Source organism: Oncorhynchus masou, chromosome 24, assembly GCF_036934945.1.
Source record: "Oncorhynchus masou masou isolate Uvic2021 chromosome 24, UVic_Omas_1.1, whole genome shotgun sequence".
NCBI lineage: Eukaryota > Metazoa > Chordata > Actinopteri > Salmoniformes > Salmonidae > Oncorhynchus > Oncorhynchus masou.
This window is the reverse complement of record NC_088235.1, coordinates 26848491-26868351: the sequence shown is the minus strand read 5'-3', so window position 1 is coordinate 26868351 and position 19861 is coordinate 26848491. Positions and strand designations below refer to the sequence as shown.

Here is a 19861-nt window from a genome sequence, read left to right as displayed (position 1 = left end):
CTGTCCCTTCAATATCCTCTATCCCCTCACCAATATCCCCTACTCAATATCACCAATATCCTCTATCCCCTACTCAATATCACCAATATCCTCTATCCTCTCCTCAATATCCTCTATCCCCTCCTCAATATCCCCTATCCCCTCCTCAATATTCCCTGTCCCCTCCTCAATATCACCAATATCCTCTATCCCCTCCTCAATATCCCTCCTCAATATCCTCTATCCCCTCATCAATATCCTCTATCCCCTCATCAATATCCTCTATCCCTTCCTCAATATCCCCTATCCCCTCACCCGTATCACATGCTCATTATCCTCTATCCCCTCCTCAATATCCCCTATCCCCTCCTCAATATCCCCTATCCCCTCCTCAATATCCTCTATCCCTTTCTCAATATCCCCTCCTCAATATCCCCTCCTTGCATTCAGTAAAAGTCTTCTCCATCGCTCCATCTTATCCTCTGTATCTCTCATCCAGGCAACATTCAAGCGGTACCAGTCAGAGCACAAAATGAAGCAGGACTCTCTGGAGCGCTCTCAGACGGACCTGAAGAAGCTGCGGAGAAAGAGCCAGGGAAAACAAGCCACCAAGTACGAGAAGAAGGAGAACGAGGTGAGACTAGAACCTGATTTCAAATAATCAAGGAGAACCAGATCTAATTAATTAAGGACAACTAGGTGAGACTAGAACCTGATCTTAATCAAGGAGAATGGGGTGAGACTAGAACCAGGTCTTAATGCATCAAGGAGAACAATGTTAGACTAGAACCAGATCTTAATTCATCAAGGAGAACGAGGTGAGACTAGAACCAGATCTTAAGTCATCAATGAGAATGAGGTGAGACTAGAACCAGATCTTAATTCATCAAGGAGAACAAGGTGAGACTAGAACCCGATCTTAATGAATCAAGGAGAACGAGGTGAGACTAGAACCAGATCTTAATGAATCAAGGAGGATGAGGTGAGACTAGAACCAGATCTTAATTAATCAAGGAGAACGAGATGAGACTAGAACCAGATCTTAATAAATCAAGGAGGATGAGGTGAGACTAGAACCAGATCTTAATGAATCAAGGAGAACGAGGTGAGACTAGAACCAGATCTTAATGAATCAAGGAGGATGAGGTGAGACTAGAACCAGATCTTAATGAATCAAGGAGAACGAGATGAGACTAGAACCTGATCTTAATTCATCAAGGAGAATGAGGTGAGACTAGAACCAGATCTTAATTAACCAAGGAGAGCGAGGTGAGACTAGAACCAGATCTTAATTAACCAAGGAGAACGAGGTGAGACTAGAACCAGATGTAATCTAATTTCACCGAGGTATCAGTGATCAGACTGTACACTCAATGCACCTTGGGTATGCTCGTCAGAAAAGGCCCTTGTCCCACTTTTAAAATTTTCTCCATTTTGAAACGGGGTGTCTTTTTTTTCTTTTGGAACAACACGATCAGCTGAAAAGTGACTCTGTGTCCAGTTAATTTTTCTGATGGTGTGAGCATGTGCATGGGTTCCTTGAGTTTCTCAGACTGCTTTAGAGAGCACTTTAACAGATGGTCACGTGACTTTACTCTCATCCAAAACCACCTTTTTCTCTATGCGTCTCTATAAAAACCAGACAGACCATTTTTGCTCTTGGTTGCCATGGTTGTCATGCTTTGTTTTCACAAACAATGCCGAACCCTTCTATGGACTTCCTTGTAAAGTAATGATTTACACACATGGAGCAGTAATCCACAGAACAGGAGTTCACAATTACATTCAGCCGCGGACCGATTGTTCTTCTTGAGTGGATGGTCGGGGGCCCAGAACATAGTTATAAACAGATACTGTATAGTATTTTCACAAAAGCAGAATCATTTCAAACCTTGATTATATTGGGATACAATCACAACTCTTTATTTACGAGTGGGAATATATATTCCTAAATTCCTGGTGATTTTTACAGTCTTTTATGTCCCAAAATTGTTTTAAAAAATTGGGTGGCCAAATAAAATTGCCCGAATTTGGTCCGCGTCTATTGGAGAATCCTGCCAAAGAGGATATCAAAGAAAGAAGTTTATGAAGTTCGTATTGACAGTAAACCCAGGGAAAGTCATAGGCCCAGCTGGCTCCTTGATCTTGCCACACACCGCAAGGAGGAAAAACTGTACATAAAAGTGCACAGATGGAAGGGAAATGAACACTACACATTCAAGTACCACCACACCTATAGCTGCGGGCAGAGTCTTTGTGTTCATGTCAAGTGGAGTGCCGTCACTGTCGTGCCCCTTCACGCATAAAGCAACACTGAAGGCTCATCGAGGATCAAATGCCTCTCATCACATTAGAATGGACAGTGTGTTTTAGTGAATGTGGGGAGTGGGAGCACTGTACACTCTTTTGTGAGTATTGTGCTCTCAAGTGTTGACTGGCTATGGGTACAGCCAACTCTGGAGTATGACGTGTGCACCTAGGAGCTGGTAGTTGGCCTGGAGTTGGTTGGTAGTATACACTCACTGACAGGCTTCACACGGTGTAGTGGGACTGGGAACGGGTGAAGTTTATACATTAACAAATGTTGCCTTAAATAGAGTAGACTTGGAGTGGTGTCTGGTAGCATATTTAGCCACTAACAGTAATCAGAGGATACAGAGTAATAGTCTTCCGAACCATAGACTTCTTTATTAAATCAATAGGACAAGGTGAGAGATGGGCCCTGGGAGATGCTGTCTGTTGATGAAACCCACTGTGAAACCCACTCTGGCTCTGCTCAATAACTCCTCTTTCAATCCTGCTTTATTGACTGGTTTCATCGGTCTGACGTTGATGAGTGTCAGTGTGTGAGCTGGGTTTCTATTTAACATGCAACACACATTCTATTATTATTCTGACTGAAATCCTAGAAGCACTAGCTAACTGGGGGTTTGGAAGAGGAGAATCATGTCTCTCTATCCCAGAAGCACTAGCTAACTGGGGGTTTGGAAGAGGAGAATCATGTCTCTCTATCCCAGAAGCACTAGCTAACTGGGGGTTTGGAAGAGGAGAATAATGTCTCTCTCTATCCCAGAAGCACTAGCTGACTGGGGGTTTGGAAGAGGAGAATCATGTCTCTCTCTATCCCAGAAGCACTAGCTAACTGGGGGTTTGGAAGAGGAGAATCATGTCTCTCTCTATCCTAGAAGCACTAGCTAACTGGGGGTTTGGAAGAGGAGAATCATGTCTCACTCTATCCCAGAAGCACTAGCTAACTGGGGGTTTGGAAGAGGAGAATCATGTCTCTCTATCCCAGAAGCACTAGCTAACTGGGGGTTTGGAAGAGGAGAATCATGTCTCTCTCTATCCTAGAAGCACTAGCTAACTGGGGGTTTGGAAGAGGAGAATATTGTCTCTCTCTCTCTTGCTCTCTCTTCAGTTTCATCTCTTCTTAATTGCTTTTTGGTTGTAATCTTGTTATTAACCATCTTTGTTTCGGTATGTATATTATCTTTGCCTATGAATGGCACCCTTTAAAAAGAGGGCTGTAATCTAGTCTGTTCTTGGTGAAACTAATAGACAGTGATGTATTGTGGCTTGATATGGGGACACAAACTCCCTCCTCTTTTGAAGTGTTAATGGTTTGTCATTGTCTTATGAGTAATACACCTGTTGATTAGATAAGGGCCAACCCATACACACTTAGTAGTCATGTATCAGACTGTATTTAGTTTTGATCTGCTGTGATCTACTTTGGGTCAGTTGTCAGAAGATATAAATGGATGAAAAATAAAAACAACCTGCGCTCTCCAAAGTAATGCATGAATGCCTTTTAATAGATAGATTATAGATGAAGTAGCATAGATCGGTAATGGAATTTCCCCAAATCTGTCTTTTTCAAACGTCTACAGGAGAGCACACCTTACACCGGTTTTAAGGTCTCTGCACTGGCTGCCTGTGAGTTTTAGAATTCATTTTAAGATTTTTCTATTGTTTTTTAAATCAATCCATGATTGTGCACCCCAATACATGTCAGACATGCTTTTAAGTTATGTACCCAGTATGTCCCTCAGGTCCTCTGGAACTGGCCTTTTAACTTTCCCAAAGACAAGGACCAAGAGACATGGAGAGGCAGCCTTTAGTTATGATGCCCCCAGCCTCTGGAATAGCCTGCCAGAGAACCTGAGGGGGCCAAAACTGTGATCTTAAAACACACCTTTTTAGCTTTGCTTTTCCTTAGGGTAATTTTTAGGCTTTCAGTTTTTGTTATCTTTTTTTTTATCCGCTTATGTTTGTGTAGTAAATAGTTACGCTTTTATTTTCATTGATTTCATTAGTTATTTTCCTTTGAAGCACATTGCGTTGTTGCATTCCATTTCTGAAATGAATAAAGCCTGCTTTGATTTGATTTGCTGCACCATCTGAGCTCAATTAATTATCTCTCCATATGTCTGTCACTCTCTCTTTTCCCCCCTCTCTCTTTCCCAGTCTTCCAGTCTTCCAGTTTGAGTGATTGTTTGCAGTATAAATTAAGCTCCATATTTTAGGTGGTGTTGCCCCATCATTGGGGTAAGAGAGAGAAACAGTGAGAGAGAGATAATTAGAGAGAACTGGGCTAGACATTAAAGGAGGGTCTGTGACAAAACCACAAAACAAGAACCCTAGAGACGAATAGTCTGTCACTGTCGTCAAGACAACTGGAAAAAAGGAGAGGAGAGATAGGGGAGGAGGGTGAAACAGAGATTGAATGTTGTTTCAAAGAGGACCTGAGCTGTCTGTGTGTAATGTCAGTTCGGTGGTCTGCTTTGTGAGGGTGTTTCAATACTGAGTCAATCACTGGGAAGGTGTGGGTCTGCATCCCAAATGGCACCCTATTCCCTATATAGTGTACTACTTTTGACCATACACTACATTGGGGAAAGGGGTGCTATTTGGGATTTAGACATGGGTTCTTTCAGCAGAGTTATTGAGTTTCTACAGGATAGGGATGATGGAGTAATAACAGGGGGTGAGATGGAGACAGACAGAGCAGAGACTCATTATTCGCCTCCCAAGTGGCACAGAGGTCTAAGGCACTGCATTGCAGTGTTGCGGTGTCACTACAGCCTGGGGTTTTAACCCAGACTGTGTCACAACCGACCATGAGTCCCATAGGGCGGCGCACAATTAGTCCAGTGTTGTTCCGGGTTAAGGGAGGGTTTGCCTGGGGGGCTTTACTTGGCTCATCGTGCTCAAGCGACTCCTTGTGGCAGGCCAGGCGCCTGCAAGCTGACTTTAGTTGTCAGTTGAACAGTGTTTCCTCCGACACATTGGTGCAGCTGGCTTCCGGGTTAAGCGAGCGGGTGTTAAGAAGCGCGGCATGACTTGACCTTCCCCTCTACCGAGCCCGTTGGGGAGTGGCAGTGATGTGACAAGATCACAATTGGATATCACAAAATTGGGGAGAAAAAGGGGGTCAAATAAATAAAAAATGTATGGATATATTCAAAAATAGAAATAAATCTCATTATTCAACATTATTCAATATAAGCCCGAACGTGACCTGAACAGTTAAATTAAGCAAATCGCTTTTTTCTAAGCATGCAATTACAACCTTACTGAATGGTTTAACAGTCAGTCTCATCCCCTATATCCTCTCATCAGTACCCTTAAGGAAAAAACACGATTTCACATGGAAAATCACATGATTTCACAGGTGACATTTCCATGTTTTGCACTTGTGAAATCATGTAAAACCATGTGTTTTCGAACACTTTACATGTGATATTTCACATATGGATTTTCACATAACCTTTCACATCTGGATTCGAATTTTTATATGAGATTTCACAGGTGATGCCCTGCAAACAAAAATGTGTTGTTATGATACACATACAGTACTTTTTACATACAGTTGAAGTCGGACGTTTACATACACTTAGGTTAGAGTCATTAAAACTTGTTTTTCAACCACTCCACAAATTTCTTGTTAACAAACTATAGTTTTGGTAAGTCGGTTAGGACATCTACTTTGTGCATGACACTCATAATTGTTCCAGCAATTGTTTACAGACAGATTATTTCACTGTATCACAATTCCAGTGGGTCAGAAGTTTACATACACTAAGTTGAATGTGCCTTTAAACAGCTTGGAAAATTCCAGAAAATGATGCTATGGCTTTAGAAGCTTCTGATTGGCTAATTGACATCATTGAGTTAATAGGAGGTGTATCTATGGATGTATTTCAAGGCCTACCTTCTAACTCAGTGCCTCTTTGCTTGACATCATGGGAAAATCAAAAGAAATCAGCCAAGACCTCAGAAAAAAATAGTAGACCTCCACAAGTCTGGTTCATCCTTGGGAGCAATTTCCATGCTCCTGAAGGTACCATGTTCATCTGTGCAAACAATAGTACGCAAGTATAAACACCATCGGACCACTCAGCCGTCATACCACTCAGGAAAGAGACGCGTTCTGGCTCCTAGAGATGAACGTACTCTGGTGCGAAAAGTGCAAATCAACGCCAAAGATCGTACTTTTTGGAGAAATGTCCAACTGTGAGAAGCTTGTGGAAGGTACCCAAAACATTTGACCCAAGTTCAACAATTGAAAGGCAATGCTACCAAATACTAATTGAGTATATGTAAACTTCTGACCCACTGGGAATGTGATAAAAGAAATAAAAGCTGAAAATCATTATCTCTACTATTATTTTGACATTTCACATTCTCAAAATAAAGTGGTGATCCTAACTGACATAAAACAGGGACTTTTTACTAGGATTAAATGTCAGGAATTGTGAAAAACTGAGTTTAAATGTATTTGGCTAAGGTGTATGGAAACTTCTGACTTCAACTGTAAATATTTGACACACTTTGTTGTCTATGTTTATTGATACAGTATTTATTATTCAACATGTTCTTACCTGGGATTTGAACACACAACCTCTTGGTCCACAGCATTCCAACCATCCTGCTATGCCACAATGTCTGTGTCAGTAATGCATTTTACCTGTATTCCTACACGTTAAACTTCAAAGTAGATCTCAGCGTTGTTGAAAATACTCTCAAGAAAAACTATTATATTTATCATAGTGATTCAGGAGTATCATTAAACCAGAATAATAATAAAATTGCTGAGATAAGTCAATTAAATCCATGTTGAGAGAATAGTCGGATTAACTGATAGCAGTCAGATGGCATTCTGTTGCTAAATGCAGAGATTAATTATAGGTAAGGAATGTTTAGGGGGATGTTAGACTGCTGGTGTAGCATAAAGATCAGCACCTCCAGAGGTTGTGACCTCAAATCCCAGGTTGGGTCATAGTTTAGCAAACAGTTATAACACATAGAATTGCACCTTTGTGTGTTCCAAAACCATGTTTTACATCTGAAATGTCATGTGAAGTGTTCCAAAAACACATGTTTTCACATGATTATTTCACATAGGAATGGTTCCAAAAACATGTTTTCACATGTGAAATGTCACATAAGAGCTCGATTCGTAGCAAAACATGAAATTGTGTTTTTTTTTGTAAAATTAAAGACTCCAAGCTAGAAAATTGAATATCATATATTACAGTTGAGGGACAATGGGAAAGTAATTCTGCCATGAAAGTTGATAAACTTGGCCCTTGATTTTGGGACACCTGTTGAGAGATCTTCTTTGTCTACACCCATTCAGCATTGTTCTCACCCTCTTACGCTTTAGCCCCACCCATTTCTTTAAGGATTCACTTGTGAGGCCATGTACTAAACAACCAAGGATTTCAAGACTATAGGCTTGTTTAACTTGTTCACGCTACACGTTCCCCAAGGGCACCCCACCCCCTCAACTCAAAAAGTGGCGCACAGAATGCAAAAATATTCTTAGAAATATTTAACCTCCACACATTAACAAGTCCAATAGCTCAAATTAAAGATAAACACCTTGTTCATCTACCCAGCGAGTCAGATTTCTAAAATGTTTTACGGCGAAAACATAGCACATATGTATGTCAAACCACCACAAAGACACAGACGATATGTAGCCATTTTGTCGAACAAAAGATGCAATCACAAACGCAGGATTAAAAGAAAAATAATTCACTAACCTTTTGAAAATCTTCATCAGATGACAGTAATAGGACATGTTACACAGTACATTTGTTTTTTTCAATAATATGCAATTTATATCCATAAATCTCTGTTTACATTGACGCCATGTTCAGAAAATGCTAAAAAATGTCCGGAGAAATTATAGATAACTCCGCCAGATAACGCCAGATAACAGCATTACACATCATAAACTTTGACTAAATATACATGTTCTACATATAGTTAGAAAGATACACTGCTTCTTAATGCAATCGCTTTGTCACATTTCTTTTTAACGTTACAGAAATCGTTAACTATTCAATAATCTGAGACGGCGCTCAGACATAAGCAATATTTCTCCGCTATGTTGGAGTCAACAGAAACACAAAATTACAACATAAATATTCCCTTACCTTTGATGGTCTTCGATCAGAATGTAGTGGAAGGAGTCATACTTACCCAAAACAGCGTTTGGTTTCAAGTCGTGTGTCTTTGTGTTAGCAAATGCGACAAATTCCAGCTGAAATGTATTTTCTCGCGACACCCAGTATTTTGCCTGCCAAAGGGTCAAAGCTCGCGGGATTTGCACAATTAAACGCTCTACTGATAGAAGACATCTCGCGGAAGACATAGAAACTGATCCCAGATCCATAGCTGGTTGGGAAGGGTGGGGGCGATGACGTCAAATTTGGCCCAATCTTCCTGATGAGAAAAATAGTTTGGGAGATTGGCTGCCCTGTGAGTTCTGCTATACATACAGACATAATTCAAACGGTTTTAGAAGCTTTAGAGTGTTTTCTATTCAATAATAATTATTATATGCATATATTAGCAATTTTGGACAGATTTGTTTTCCAGTTTACTATGGGCACGCAATTCATCCAAAGGGGGCACTATTGTCCCGAGCCTTACCAGGTTTTAAACAGAACTGATATTGCAGGCTAAAACCTGAGGAAAATCCAATCAGGATGTGCCCCTGTTTTTGAAACCTCTCCGTTCTTATGCATCCCTATTGCTCATTTAAAGGGATATTAACCAGATTCCTTTTTCTGTGGCTTCCCTAAGGTGTCAACAGCCTTTTAGACACATTGCATAAGTGGATAGGTGGGGGCTCTCAGAGTGAGTTGTGTGCAAAAGAGAAAGGCGGCCATTGTTACTCCCGGTCCTAGTGAAAAGCCAACTGTCCCGGTTGATATATTATCGAATAGATGTTTGAAAAACACCCTGGGGATTGATTATAAAAAACATTTGACTTGTTTCTGTGAATATTATGGATATAATTTGGAATTTTTGTCTGCGTTGTCGTGACCGCTCTCACCGGTGGATTCCTGGGCATAACGCACCAAACTATCTTTATGGAACAAAAGGAACATTTGTTGTCAAACTGGGAGTCTCGTGAGTGAAAACATCTGAAGATCATCAAAGGTAAACGATTCATTTGATGTCTTTTCTGATTTTCGTGACCAAGTTACCTGATGCCAAGTGTACTTATTGTTTTGTCGAGCGATCGATAAACTTACACAAACGCTTGTATTGATTTCGCTGTAAAGCATAATTTCAAAATGAGACGAGACGACAGGTGGATTAACAAAAGGCTAAGCTGTGTTTTTCAATATTGCACTTGTGATTTCATGAATATGAATATTTTCTAGTAAAATTATTTGACTGTGGCGCTATGCTATTCAGCGTTGCTGATGACAATTATCCCGGGATGGGTGGTTCAGAGAGGTTTAAAGTTTGTTCATGGAATTTATTTACTTTTTAATGTGTTTGAGCCTATCAGTTGTGTTGTGACAAGGTAGGGGTGTAAACAGAAGATATGGTAAAAGACCAAGTCCATATTATGGCAAGAACAGCTCAAATAAGCAAAGAGAAATGACAGTTCATCATTACTTTAAGACATGAAGGTCAGTCAATCTGGAAAATTTCAAGAACTTCGAATGTTTCCTCAAGTCCTGTCACAACAACCAAGCGCTATGATGAAACCGGCTCTCATGAGGTCCACCACAGGAATGCAAGACCCAGAGTTACCACTGCTGCAGAGGTTCTTTAGAGTTACCAGCCTCAGAAATTGCAGGCCAAATAAATGCTTCACATAATTAAAGTAATAGACACATCTCAACATCAACTGTTCACAGGAGAATGTGTGGTCGAATTGCTGCAAAGAAACCACTATTAAAGTACACCAATTAGAAGAAGAGACTTGCTTGGGCCAAGAAACACAAGCAATGGACATAAGACAGGTGGAATTTTGAGATTTTCGGTTCCAACCGCCGTGTCTTTGTGAGACGCGGTGTGTATGAATGGATGATCTCCACATGTGTATTTCCCACAGTAAAGCATGGAGGAGGAGGTCTTCTTTGTTGTTGTTTTTTTACCTTTATTTAACAGTTAAGAACAAATTCTTATTTTCAATGACAGCCTAGGAACAATGGGTTAACTGCCTGTTCAGGGGCAGAACAACAGATTTGTACCTTGTCAGCTCGGGGATTTAAACTTGCAACCTTCCGGTTACTAGTCCAAAACTAGTCTAACCACTAGGCTACCCTGCCACACCAATGGTCTGGGGTGCTTTGTTGGTGACCCTGTCTGTGATTTATTTAGAATTCAAGGCACATTGAACCAGCATGGCTAACACAGCATGGCTAACACAGCATTATGCAGCGCTACACCATCCCATCTGGTTTGGGCTTAGTGGAACTATCATTTGTTTTTCAACAGGACAATGACCCAACACACCTCCAGGCGGTGTAAGGGCTATTTTACCCAGAAGGAGGGTAATGGAGTGCTGCATCAGATGACCCCCACAATCCCCCGACCTCAACCAAATTTAGATGGCTTGGGATGAGTCGGACCGCAGAGTGAAGGAAAAGCCGCCAACAAGTGCTCAGCATATGTGCGAAGTCCTTCAAGACTGTTGAGAAAAGCATTCCAGGTGAAGCTGGTTGAGACACTACCAAGAGTGTGCAAAGCTGTCATCAAGGTGGCTATTTGAACAATCTCAAATTTAAAATATATTTTGATTTGGTTTAACACTTTTTTTTGGTTACTACATGATTCCATATCTGTAATTTCATAGTTTTGATGTCTTCACTATTATTCTACCATGTAGAAAATAGCAAAAATAAAGAAAAGCCATTGAATGAGTAGGTGTTCTAAAACTAGTGAACGGTAGTGTTGGTCTATTGACAGTTGTCGCAGTGACATCACTGTTGCCGTCTGCTACCGACCCCTCTCAGCTCCCAGCTGTGCCCTGGACACCATTTGTGAATTGATCGCCCCCCATCTAGCTTCAGAGTTTGTTCTGTTAGGTGACCTAAACTGGGATATGCTTAACACCCCGGCAGTCCTACAATCTAAGCTAGATGCCCTCAATGTCACACAAATCATCAAGGGACCCACCAGGTACAACCCTAAATCTGTAAACATGGGCACCCTCATAGACATTATCCTGACCAACTTGCCCTCCAAATACACCTCCGCTGTCTTCAATCAGGATCTCAGTGATCACTGCCTCATTGCCTGCATCCGCTACGGGTCTGCGGTCAAACGACCACCCATCATCACTGTCAAACGCTCCCTAAAACACTTCTGCGAGCAGGCCTTTCTAATTGACCTGGCCCGGGTATCCTGGAAGGATATTGACCTCATCACGTAAGTTGTGGATGCCTGGTCATTCTTTAAAAGTAACTTCCTCACCATCTTAGATAAGCATGCCCCGTTCAAAAAATGCAGAACTAATAACAGATATAGCCCTTGGTTCACTCCAGACCTGCCTGCCCTCGACCAGCACAAAAACATCCTGTGGCGGACTGCAATAGCATTGAATAGTCCCCGCGATATGCAACTGTTCAGGGAAGTCAGGGGCCAATGCACGCAGGTTGTCAGGAAAGCAAAGGCTAGCTTTTTCAAGCAGAAATTTGCATTCTGTGGCTCTAACCCCCCCCCCCCTCTCTCCCCCTTCAAAGGGGGAGACACCCTTGACCCAAACTGTTACAGACCTATATCCATCCTGCCCTGCCTATCTAAGGTCTTCGAAAGCCAAGTTAATAAACAAATCACTGACCATCTCGAATCCCACCGTACCTTCTCCGCTGTGCAATCCAGTTTCCGAGCCGGTCAGGGGTGCACGTCAGCCACGCTCAAGGTACTAAACAATATCATAACCGCCATTGATAAAAGACAGTACTCTGCAGCCATCTTCATCGACCTGGCCAACGCTTTCGACTCTGTCAAGCACCATATTCTTATCGGCAGACTCAGTACCCTCGGTATTTCTAATGACTGCCTTGCCTGGTTCACCAACTACTTTGCAGATAGAGTTCAGTGTGTCAAATTGGAGGGGATGTTGTCCGGTTCTCTGGCAGGCTCTATGGGAGTACCACAGGGTTCAATTCTCGGTCCGACTCTTTTCTCAGTATATATTAATGATGTTGCTCTTGCTGCGGGCGATACCCTGATCCACCTCTACGCAGACGACACCATTCTGTATACTTCTGGCCCTTCCTTGGACACTGTGCTATCTAACCTCCAAACGAGATTTAATGCCATACAACATTCCTTCCGTGGCCTCCAACTGCTCTTAAACGCTAGTAAAACCAAATGCATGCTTTACAACCGTTCGCTGCCCCCACCTGCCCGCCCGACTAGCATCACCACCCTTAATGAGGCAAAACCAACAGCACCCAGAACAACAAAATATGGGTTGAAATAACCCGTCGCAAACCAGTCTAATAATGAACATACCCTTTACAACAAACAATTCCACACACAGACATGGGGGGAACAGAGGGTTATATACATGTCACGTAATGAGGGAATGCAACAGGTGTGTGGGAAAACAAGACAAAACAAATGCAAAAATCCCCGAACCACACGGGGGGACCTAGTGAATGACATGATTTGATTAGATGTTAATGGCTTGGGGGGTAGAAGCTATTTAGAAGCCTCTTGGACCTAGACTTGGCGCTCCGGGCCCGCTTGCCTTGCGGTAGCAGAGAGAACAGTCTATGACTAGGGTAGCTGGAGTCTTTGACAATTTTTAGGGCCTTCATGTGATGCCGCCTGGTATAGAGGTACAGGATGGCAGGAAGCTTGGTCCTGGTGATGTACTCAGCCATACACACTACCCTCTGTAATGCCTTGTGGTCGGAGGCCCAGCTGTTGCCATACCAGTTAGTGATGCAACCAGTCAGGATGGCCTCAATGGTGCAGCTGTAGAACCTTTTGAGGATCTGAGAACAAATGCCAAATCTTTTCAGTCTCCTGAGGGGCAATAGGTTTTGTCGTGCCCTCTTCACGACTGTCTTGGTGTGCTTGGACCAGGTTAGTTTGTTGGTGATGTGGACGCCAAGGAACTTGAAGCTGTCAACCTGCTCCACTACAGCCCTGTCGATGAGAATGGGGGCGTGCTCGGTCCTCCTTTCCCTATAGTCCACAATCAACTCCTTTGTCTTGATCACCTTGAGGGAGAGGTTGTTGTCCTTGCACCACACGGTCAGGTCTCTGACCTTCTCCCTATAGGATGTCTCATCATTGTCGGTGATCAGGCCTACCACTGTTGTGTCATGAGCAAACTTAATGATGATGTTGGGGTCATGCTTGGCTGTGCAGTCATGAGTGAACAGGGAGTACAGGAGCAGACTGATCACGCACCCCAGAGGGGCCCCCGTGTTGAGGATCAGCATGGCGGATGTGTTGCTACCTACCCTTACCACCTGGTGGTGGCCAGTAAGGCAGTCCAGGATCCAATTGCAGAGGTAGGTGTACTCCTCAATGCCATCGGAAGAATCCCGGAACATGTTACAGTCTGTGATCGCAAAGCAGTCCTGTAGCTTAGCATCTGCTTAATCTGACCACTGTTTTATTGACCGAGTCACTGGTGCTTCCTGCTTTAATTTTTGCTGATAAGCATGTATCAGGTAGGATAGAACTATGGTTAGATTTGCCAAATGGAGGGCGAGAGAGTTTGTTCGCATCTCTGTGTGTGGAGAAAAGGTGGTCTGGAGTTTTTTTCCCCTCTGGTTTCACATTTAACATGCTGATAGAAATTAGGTCAAATTTATTTAAGTTTGCCTGCATTAAAGTCCCCGTCTGCTAGGAGCACCGCCTCTGGATGAGTGTTTTCCTGTTTGCTTATTGCGGTATGCAGCTCATTGAGTGCTGTCTTAGTGCCAGCATCGGTCTGTGATGGTATGTAGACAGCTACAAAAAATACAGATGAAAACTCACTAGGTAGATGGTGTGGTCTACAGCTTATCAAGAGATACTCTACCTCAGGCGAGCAAAACCTCGAGACTTCCTTAGATATTGTGCACCAGTTGTTGTTTACAAATATACATAGGCCGCCACCCCATGTCTTACCAGAGGCTGCTGTTCTTTCCTGCTGATAGATGGTGTATAACCTGCCAACTGTATGTTATTAATGTTGTTTTTCAGCCATGACTCTGTGAAACATAAGATATTACAGTTTTAATGTCCCATAGGTAGGAGCATCAATGCTCTTAGTGCATCCCATTTATTTTCCAGCGATTGAACATTGGCTAACAGGTACGGATGGCAAAGGCAGATTAGCCACTCGTTGCCTGATCCTCGCAAGGCTCCTCGATCTCCTTCTGCGAAATCTCAGTTTCTTTCTGCTGCGAATGACGGGGATGCGGGCCTGTTCAGGTGTTTGGAGTATATCCTTCCCGTCCGACTCATTAAAGAAAAATTATTTGTCCAATTCGAGGTGAGTAATTGCTGTTCTGATATCCAGATGCTCTTTTCAGTCATAAGAGACAGTAGCAGCAACATTATGTACAAAATAAGTTACAAACAATGCGAAAAAACAAACAAAATAACACAGTTGGTTAAGAGCCAATAAAACGGCAGCCATCCTCTCCAGCGCCATCATTATTGTGTGGTTGTGTACAATCTTACATTTATGAGCAGAGCAGATTAACTTTGATGACATTCCCATTTATGGGAGACCAAAAAGAGCTAGCTGAAAGCCATGCCTCATTAGTCACACCTGCAATCTTCTAATAGGCTGACACTTTTACAGTATGCTGCCAATCAGCTATTGATGTGCATGTTGTCAACAGAAGAGTCAGTGAAGGCACATTAGGTTACTGGCAAGATTTCTAGTGGCAGCAAGTGTCCTGTAGGTTACATGCAACATTTTGCTAGTAGGTTTGTGTAACTTGTACAATTACTGAATGACAAGTAGTTTCCAGTTAAGCAATTACAAAATCACAGCAACTTTTGGCTACAAGTTGACATTAAGTTACTGTAAAACACACAGTAAGCTCTTCCCAGTGCAGCTCATTACTGACACATTCTCTTTAAAATTTTGCAGAACACACAGTGTCAAAGGAGGTGCTCTACTTGCATTGGCATAACCATCAAACACAAACTGCTCCATCACTTCCACTGAGGGTTGGCACAAATACACATCTATTTGACCATGCCCCCAGATATGCTAATGAGCCTACCAGTATGTTACCCCCACCTATCAACAGGCTGATTGTACCTTATATTCAAAATATTGGGTAGAAAAATTGCCCTTTATACTTACAAGGTACCAAACTGTACCATGTGAGTTCATATGTGTAGCCTACCTGTGAAGAATACTTTTGACTTTGTATACCCCTAGTGAAACATAAACATACACTTATTTTTTCAAGATGTTCCAAGCATTTAGTTTGAACATGGTGGGACTGCAGACACTTGGATGCACTTCCCACCAAGAGGTTGTAAGTTCAAATCCTAAAAGATTTGTGTCCTTGAGCAGTCCTAGTTTTACATTGGTGGTGATAATTTGACCATTTTTTACTTGATTCTGGGCAGCTTATAACAAAGTGTAGAAATGCATTCGTGCCAATAGGTCTGTGACCATGTATCTTTCATGCTCACAGATCTGGTGCTATTGCTGCACTGTAGCAGGACATTTCAGGTTGCTAGCGACATAACGGTTATGAGTCCCAACTGTGGTCACAGTACAATATTTTATATTTACTTGATTTTTACTGCAACTTTAGGCAAAGTGCAGAAATGTATTCCTGCCCAACTTTATTATGTCCACATGAACTTCAAGAAGTTGTTAGTTCAAATCGCAAGTGAGGTTGAGTCTCAAGTAATCAGCATACAGCAGGATAATGTCTGTTATCACCCTTATTTATCTGTAAAAATACAGTAACTGGTTGTAAATGTATGGTATTTTTACCACAACTAGACAAAACCTACAGGGGACCATGACTGTTTAAATGTAATTAATGTCAATTACGCCTTTCAAAGTAAAATATTCTAAATTAATATAGCTCAGTTTGGATGTTGCCTATAATCCATGGCTTCTGGTTGGGGTATGTACAGCACATGCGGTCACAGTGGGGACGACGTCATCGATGCACTTATTGATGAAGCCAATGACTGATGTGGTGTACTCTTCAATGCCATCGGAAGAATCGCGGAACATATTCCAGTCTGTGCTAGCAAAACATTCCTGTAGCTTAGCATCTGCTTCATCTGACCAATTTTTTATTGACCGAATAACTAGTGCTTGTTGCTTTAGTTTTTGCTTGTAAGCAGAAATCAGGAAGATAGAATTATGGTCAGATTTGCAAAATGGAGGGCGAGGTAGAGCTTTGTATGCGAAGTAAAGCTGGTCTAGAGGTTTCTCTCTGGTCGCACATTTTACATGCTGGTAGAAATTGGGTAAAATTGATTTAAGTTTCCCTGCATTAATGTCCACCAGGAGTGGACTAGGAGTGCCCCCTCTGGATGAGCATTTTTCCTGTTTGCTTATGGCCGTATACAGCTCAATGAGTGCAGTCTTAGTTCCAGCATCGGTTTTTGGTGGTAAATAGACAGCTACGAAGACCTCCATCCTTAGATGCTCTTCCTCAGGCGAGCAAAACCTTGAGACGTCCTTAGATGTCCTGCATGAGATCACATGTGCACATGTGAAAGTCACATGTTTTTTTTTCCATAGAGTGTATCTGGAGACAATCTCATACATATTGTCCCCACCCCACAGTAACCCATAACCCTTAATAACATGTCCCCTCCCCCACCCCAAAGTATCTAACCCTTTTTGGCCCCCGTGCCCCCCTTTACTGACCTGTCTCCCTTCCTCCCTCCACCCTCCCCTCCTCTTCCCCTCAGTATATAGAGACCATCTCGTCTCGGCAGAGTGACATGCAGAAGTTCATCGCTGACGGCTGCAGAGAGGCCCTCCTGGAGGAGAAGAGACGATTCTGCTTCCTGGTCGACAAACACTGCACGTTCTCTTACCATGTCAACACCTTCCACGAGAAGGTATTGCAGTACTGCACGGGAGGGTCCTTTAGTTAACCTTTATTTAACCTTTAGTCCTTTAGTTCTTGAGTCCTTTAGTTAACCTTTAGTCCTTTAGTTAACCTTATCTTAAAGTAAAGGTAGACTCAGTGATATGGCATCATTATACACAGTGGGGAGAATTCACATCATCAACAACAGAATTTAAATCCACCAGAACGGACACTATTGTTTGTCCCAGATTTGTGCCCTCTCTTGAGGCATCAAATCAAATCAAATTTATTTATATAGCCCTTCGTACATCAGCTGATATCTCGAAGTGCTGTACAGAAACCTAACCTAAAACCCCAAACAGCAAGCAATGCAAGTGTATAAGCACGGTGGCTAGGAAAAACTCCCGAGAAAGGCCAAAACCTAGGAAGAAACCTAGAGAGGAACCAGGCTATGTGGGGTGGCCAGTCCTCTTCTGGCTGTGCCGGGTGGGGTGGAGATTATAACAGAACATGGCCAAGATGTTCAAATGTTCCTAAATGACCAGCATGGTCGAATAATAATAAGGCAGAACAGTTGAAACTGTAGCAGCAGCACGGCCAGGTGGACTGGGGACAGCAAGGAGTCATCATGTCAGGTAGTCCTGGGGCATGGTCCTTGGGCTCAGGTCCTCCGAGAGAGAGAAAGAAAGAGAGAAGGAGATAATTAGAGAACGCACACTTAGATTCACACAGGACACCGAATAGGACAGGAGAAGTACTCCAGATATAACAAACTGACCCTGGCCCCCCGACACATAAACTACTGCAGCATAAATACTGGAGGCTGAGACAGGAGGGGTCATGCCCACCTTGGGGTTGATATGGCTGAGATTCTATGTGTTGTTCAGCACTGCAACCCCTGCTCCTCCTAACCTGGCCATATAACTCAATAGTTACCAGTGTTGGAATTAGTTACTTGGGAAAGTAATACATTACATACCACTTGTTATATTTAACACAAGTAACGTTACTTTACAATATTACTTTGTGTGGAACATAACGCGTTCTTTCATGAAAAACATCTCTAAATCTCGCTGTTTGTTTGAATGTTGTGTGAGCAAAGCAAGCAGCATGTGCTTTACCAAATTTAGGCTATTTACTAACTCAGGTTTGATCACTAGTTTCTCCTTAAATCTGTGGCACTGCTTTCCTGTGCTAGACTTCAAGTGCTGCACTATATATGGGCTGCTTGATTAGTTATATATAGAGTAGGCTTACATCGGTACAGCTTTCCTATCTTTTCATTCAAAATCTTTCTTTCAAGCCGCCAGTTCTGGTTATAAACCACAAGTACAGTTGTGGCCAAAAGTTTTGAGAATGACAAAAATATTAATTTTCACAAAGTCTGCTGCCTCAGTTTGTATGCTGTCAATTTGCATATACTCCACAATGTTATGAAGAGTGATTAGATGAATTGCAATTAATTGCAAAGTCCCTTTTTGCCATGCAAATGAACTGAATCCCCAAAAAAACATTTCCACTGCATTTCAGCCCTGCCACAAAAGGACCAGCTGACATCATGTCAATGATTCTCTCGTTAACACAGGCGTGAGTGTTGACGAGGACAAGGATGGAGATCACTCTGTCATGCTGATTGAGTTTGAATAACAGACTGGAAGCTTCAAAAGGAGGGTGCTGCTTGGAATCATTGTTCTTCCTCTGTCAATGTCACGCCCAGACCTTAGAGAGCTTTTTATGTCTCTTTTGGTTTGGTCAGGGTGTGATTTAGGTGGGCATTCTATGTTCATTTTTCTATGTTTTGTATTTCTTTGTTTTGGCCGGGTATGGTTCTCAATCAGGGACAGCTGTCTATCGTTGTCTCTGATTGGGAACCATACTTAGCAGGCCTTTTTCCCACCTGTCTTTCTGGATGGTTGACTTTGTTTATGGCACATAGCCTTTGGCTTCACGGTTTGTTTTGTAGTGTTTATTGTTTTTTTTCGGCGTCATATAAATAAAGGAATATGTACGCTCACCACACTGCAACTTGGTCCAGTTCTTTCAACGGCCGTGACAGAACTACCCACCACCAATGGACCAAGCAGCGTGGTAAGGAGGAGCAGCGTTTTCTGGACTCGTGGACTTGGGAGGACATCCTGGACGGTGATGGACCCTGGGCAAAGGCTGGGGACTATCGCCATCCAAAGGAGGAAATAAAGGCAGCGAAGGAGGAGCGAAGTCGATATGTGGAGGCAAGTCATCGAGGCAGGCACGAGAGGCAGCCCCAAAAAAATGTGGCGGGGGCACACGGGGAGATTGGTGGAGTCAGGCTATGGACCTGAGCCCATGCTTACCGTAAGGAGCGTGGTACTGGTCAGGCACCATGTTATGCGGTAAAGCGCACGGTGTATCCAGTGCGCTCTCATGGCCCAGTGCGCTATATGCCAGCTCTCCGCAAGTGCCACGCTAGAGTGGGCATCCAGCCAGGGCAGATTGTTTCAGCTCCAGCGCGCTTGGCCTCCGGTGCGCCGCTTCGGCCCAGGGTATCCTGCGCCTGCTCTGTGCACTGTGTCTCCGGTGCGCTGTGACTGCTCAGTGTG

The 19861-nt window shown here is 42.8% G+C and overlaps 1 protein-coding gene across 2 annotated transcripts in view; it reads left to right on the top strand.

Annotated features, from left to right (window-relative positions):
* The window catches only part of LOC135511965 (brain-specific angiogenesis inhibitor 1-associated protein 2-like protein 1), a 63197-nt gene that overhangs the window by 23535 nt on the left and 19801 nt on the right, over positions 1 to 19861 (top strand). For both annotated transcript variants that reach the window (XM_064933505.1, XM_064933506.1), the window contains exons 6-7: positions 479 to 613; positions 17158 to 17310. In XM_064933505.1, coding sequence (XP_064789577.1) covers positions 479 to 613; positions 17158 to 17310 — 288 coding nt within the window. The remainder of the gene's footprint in view (positions 1 to 478; positions 614 to 17157; positions 17311 to 19861) is intronic.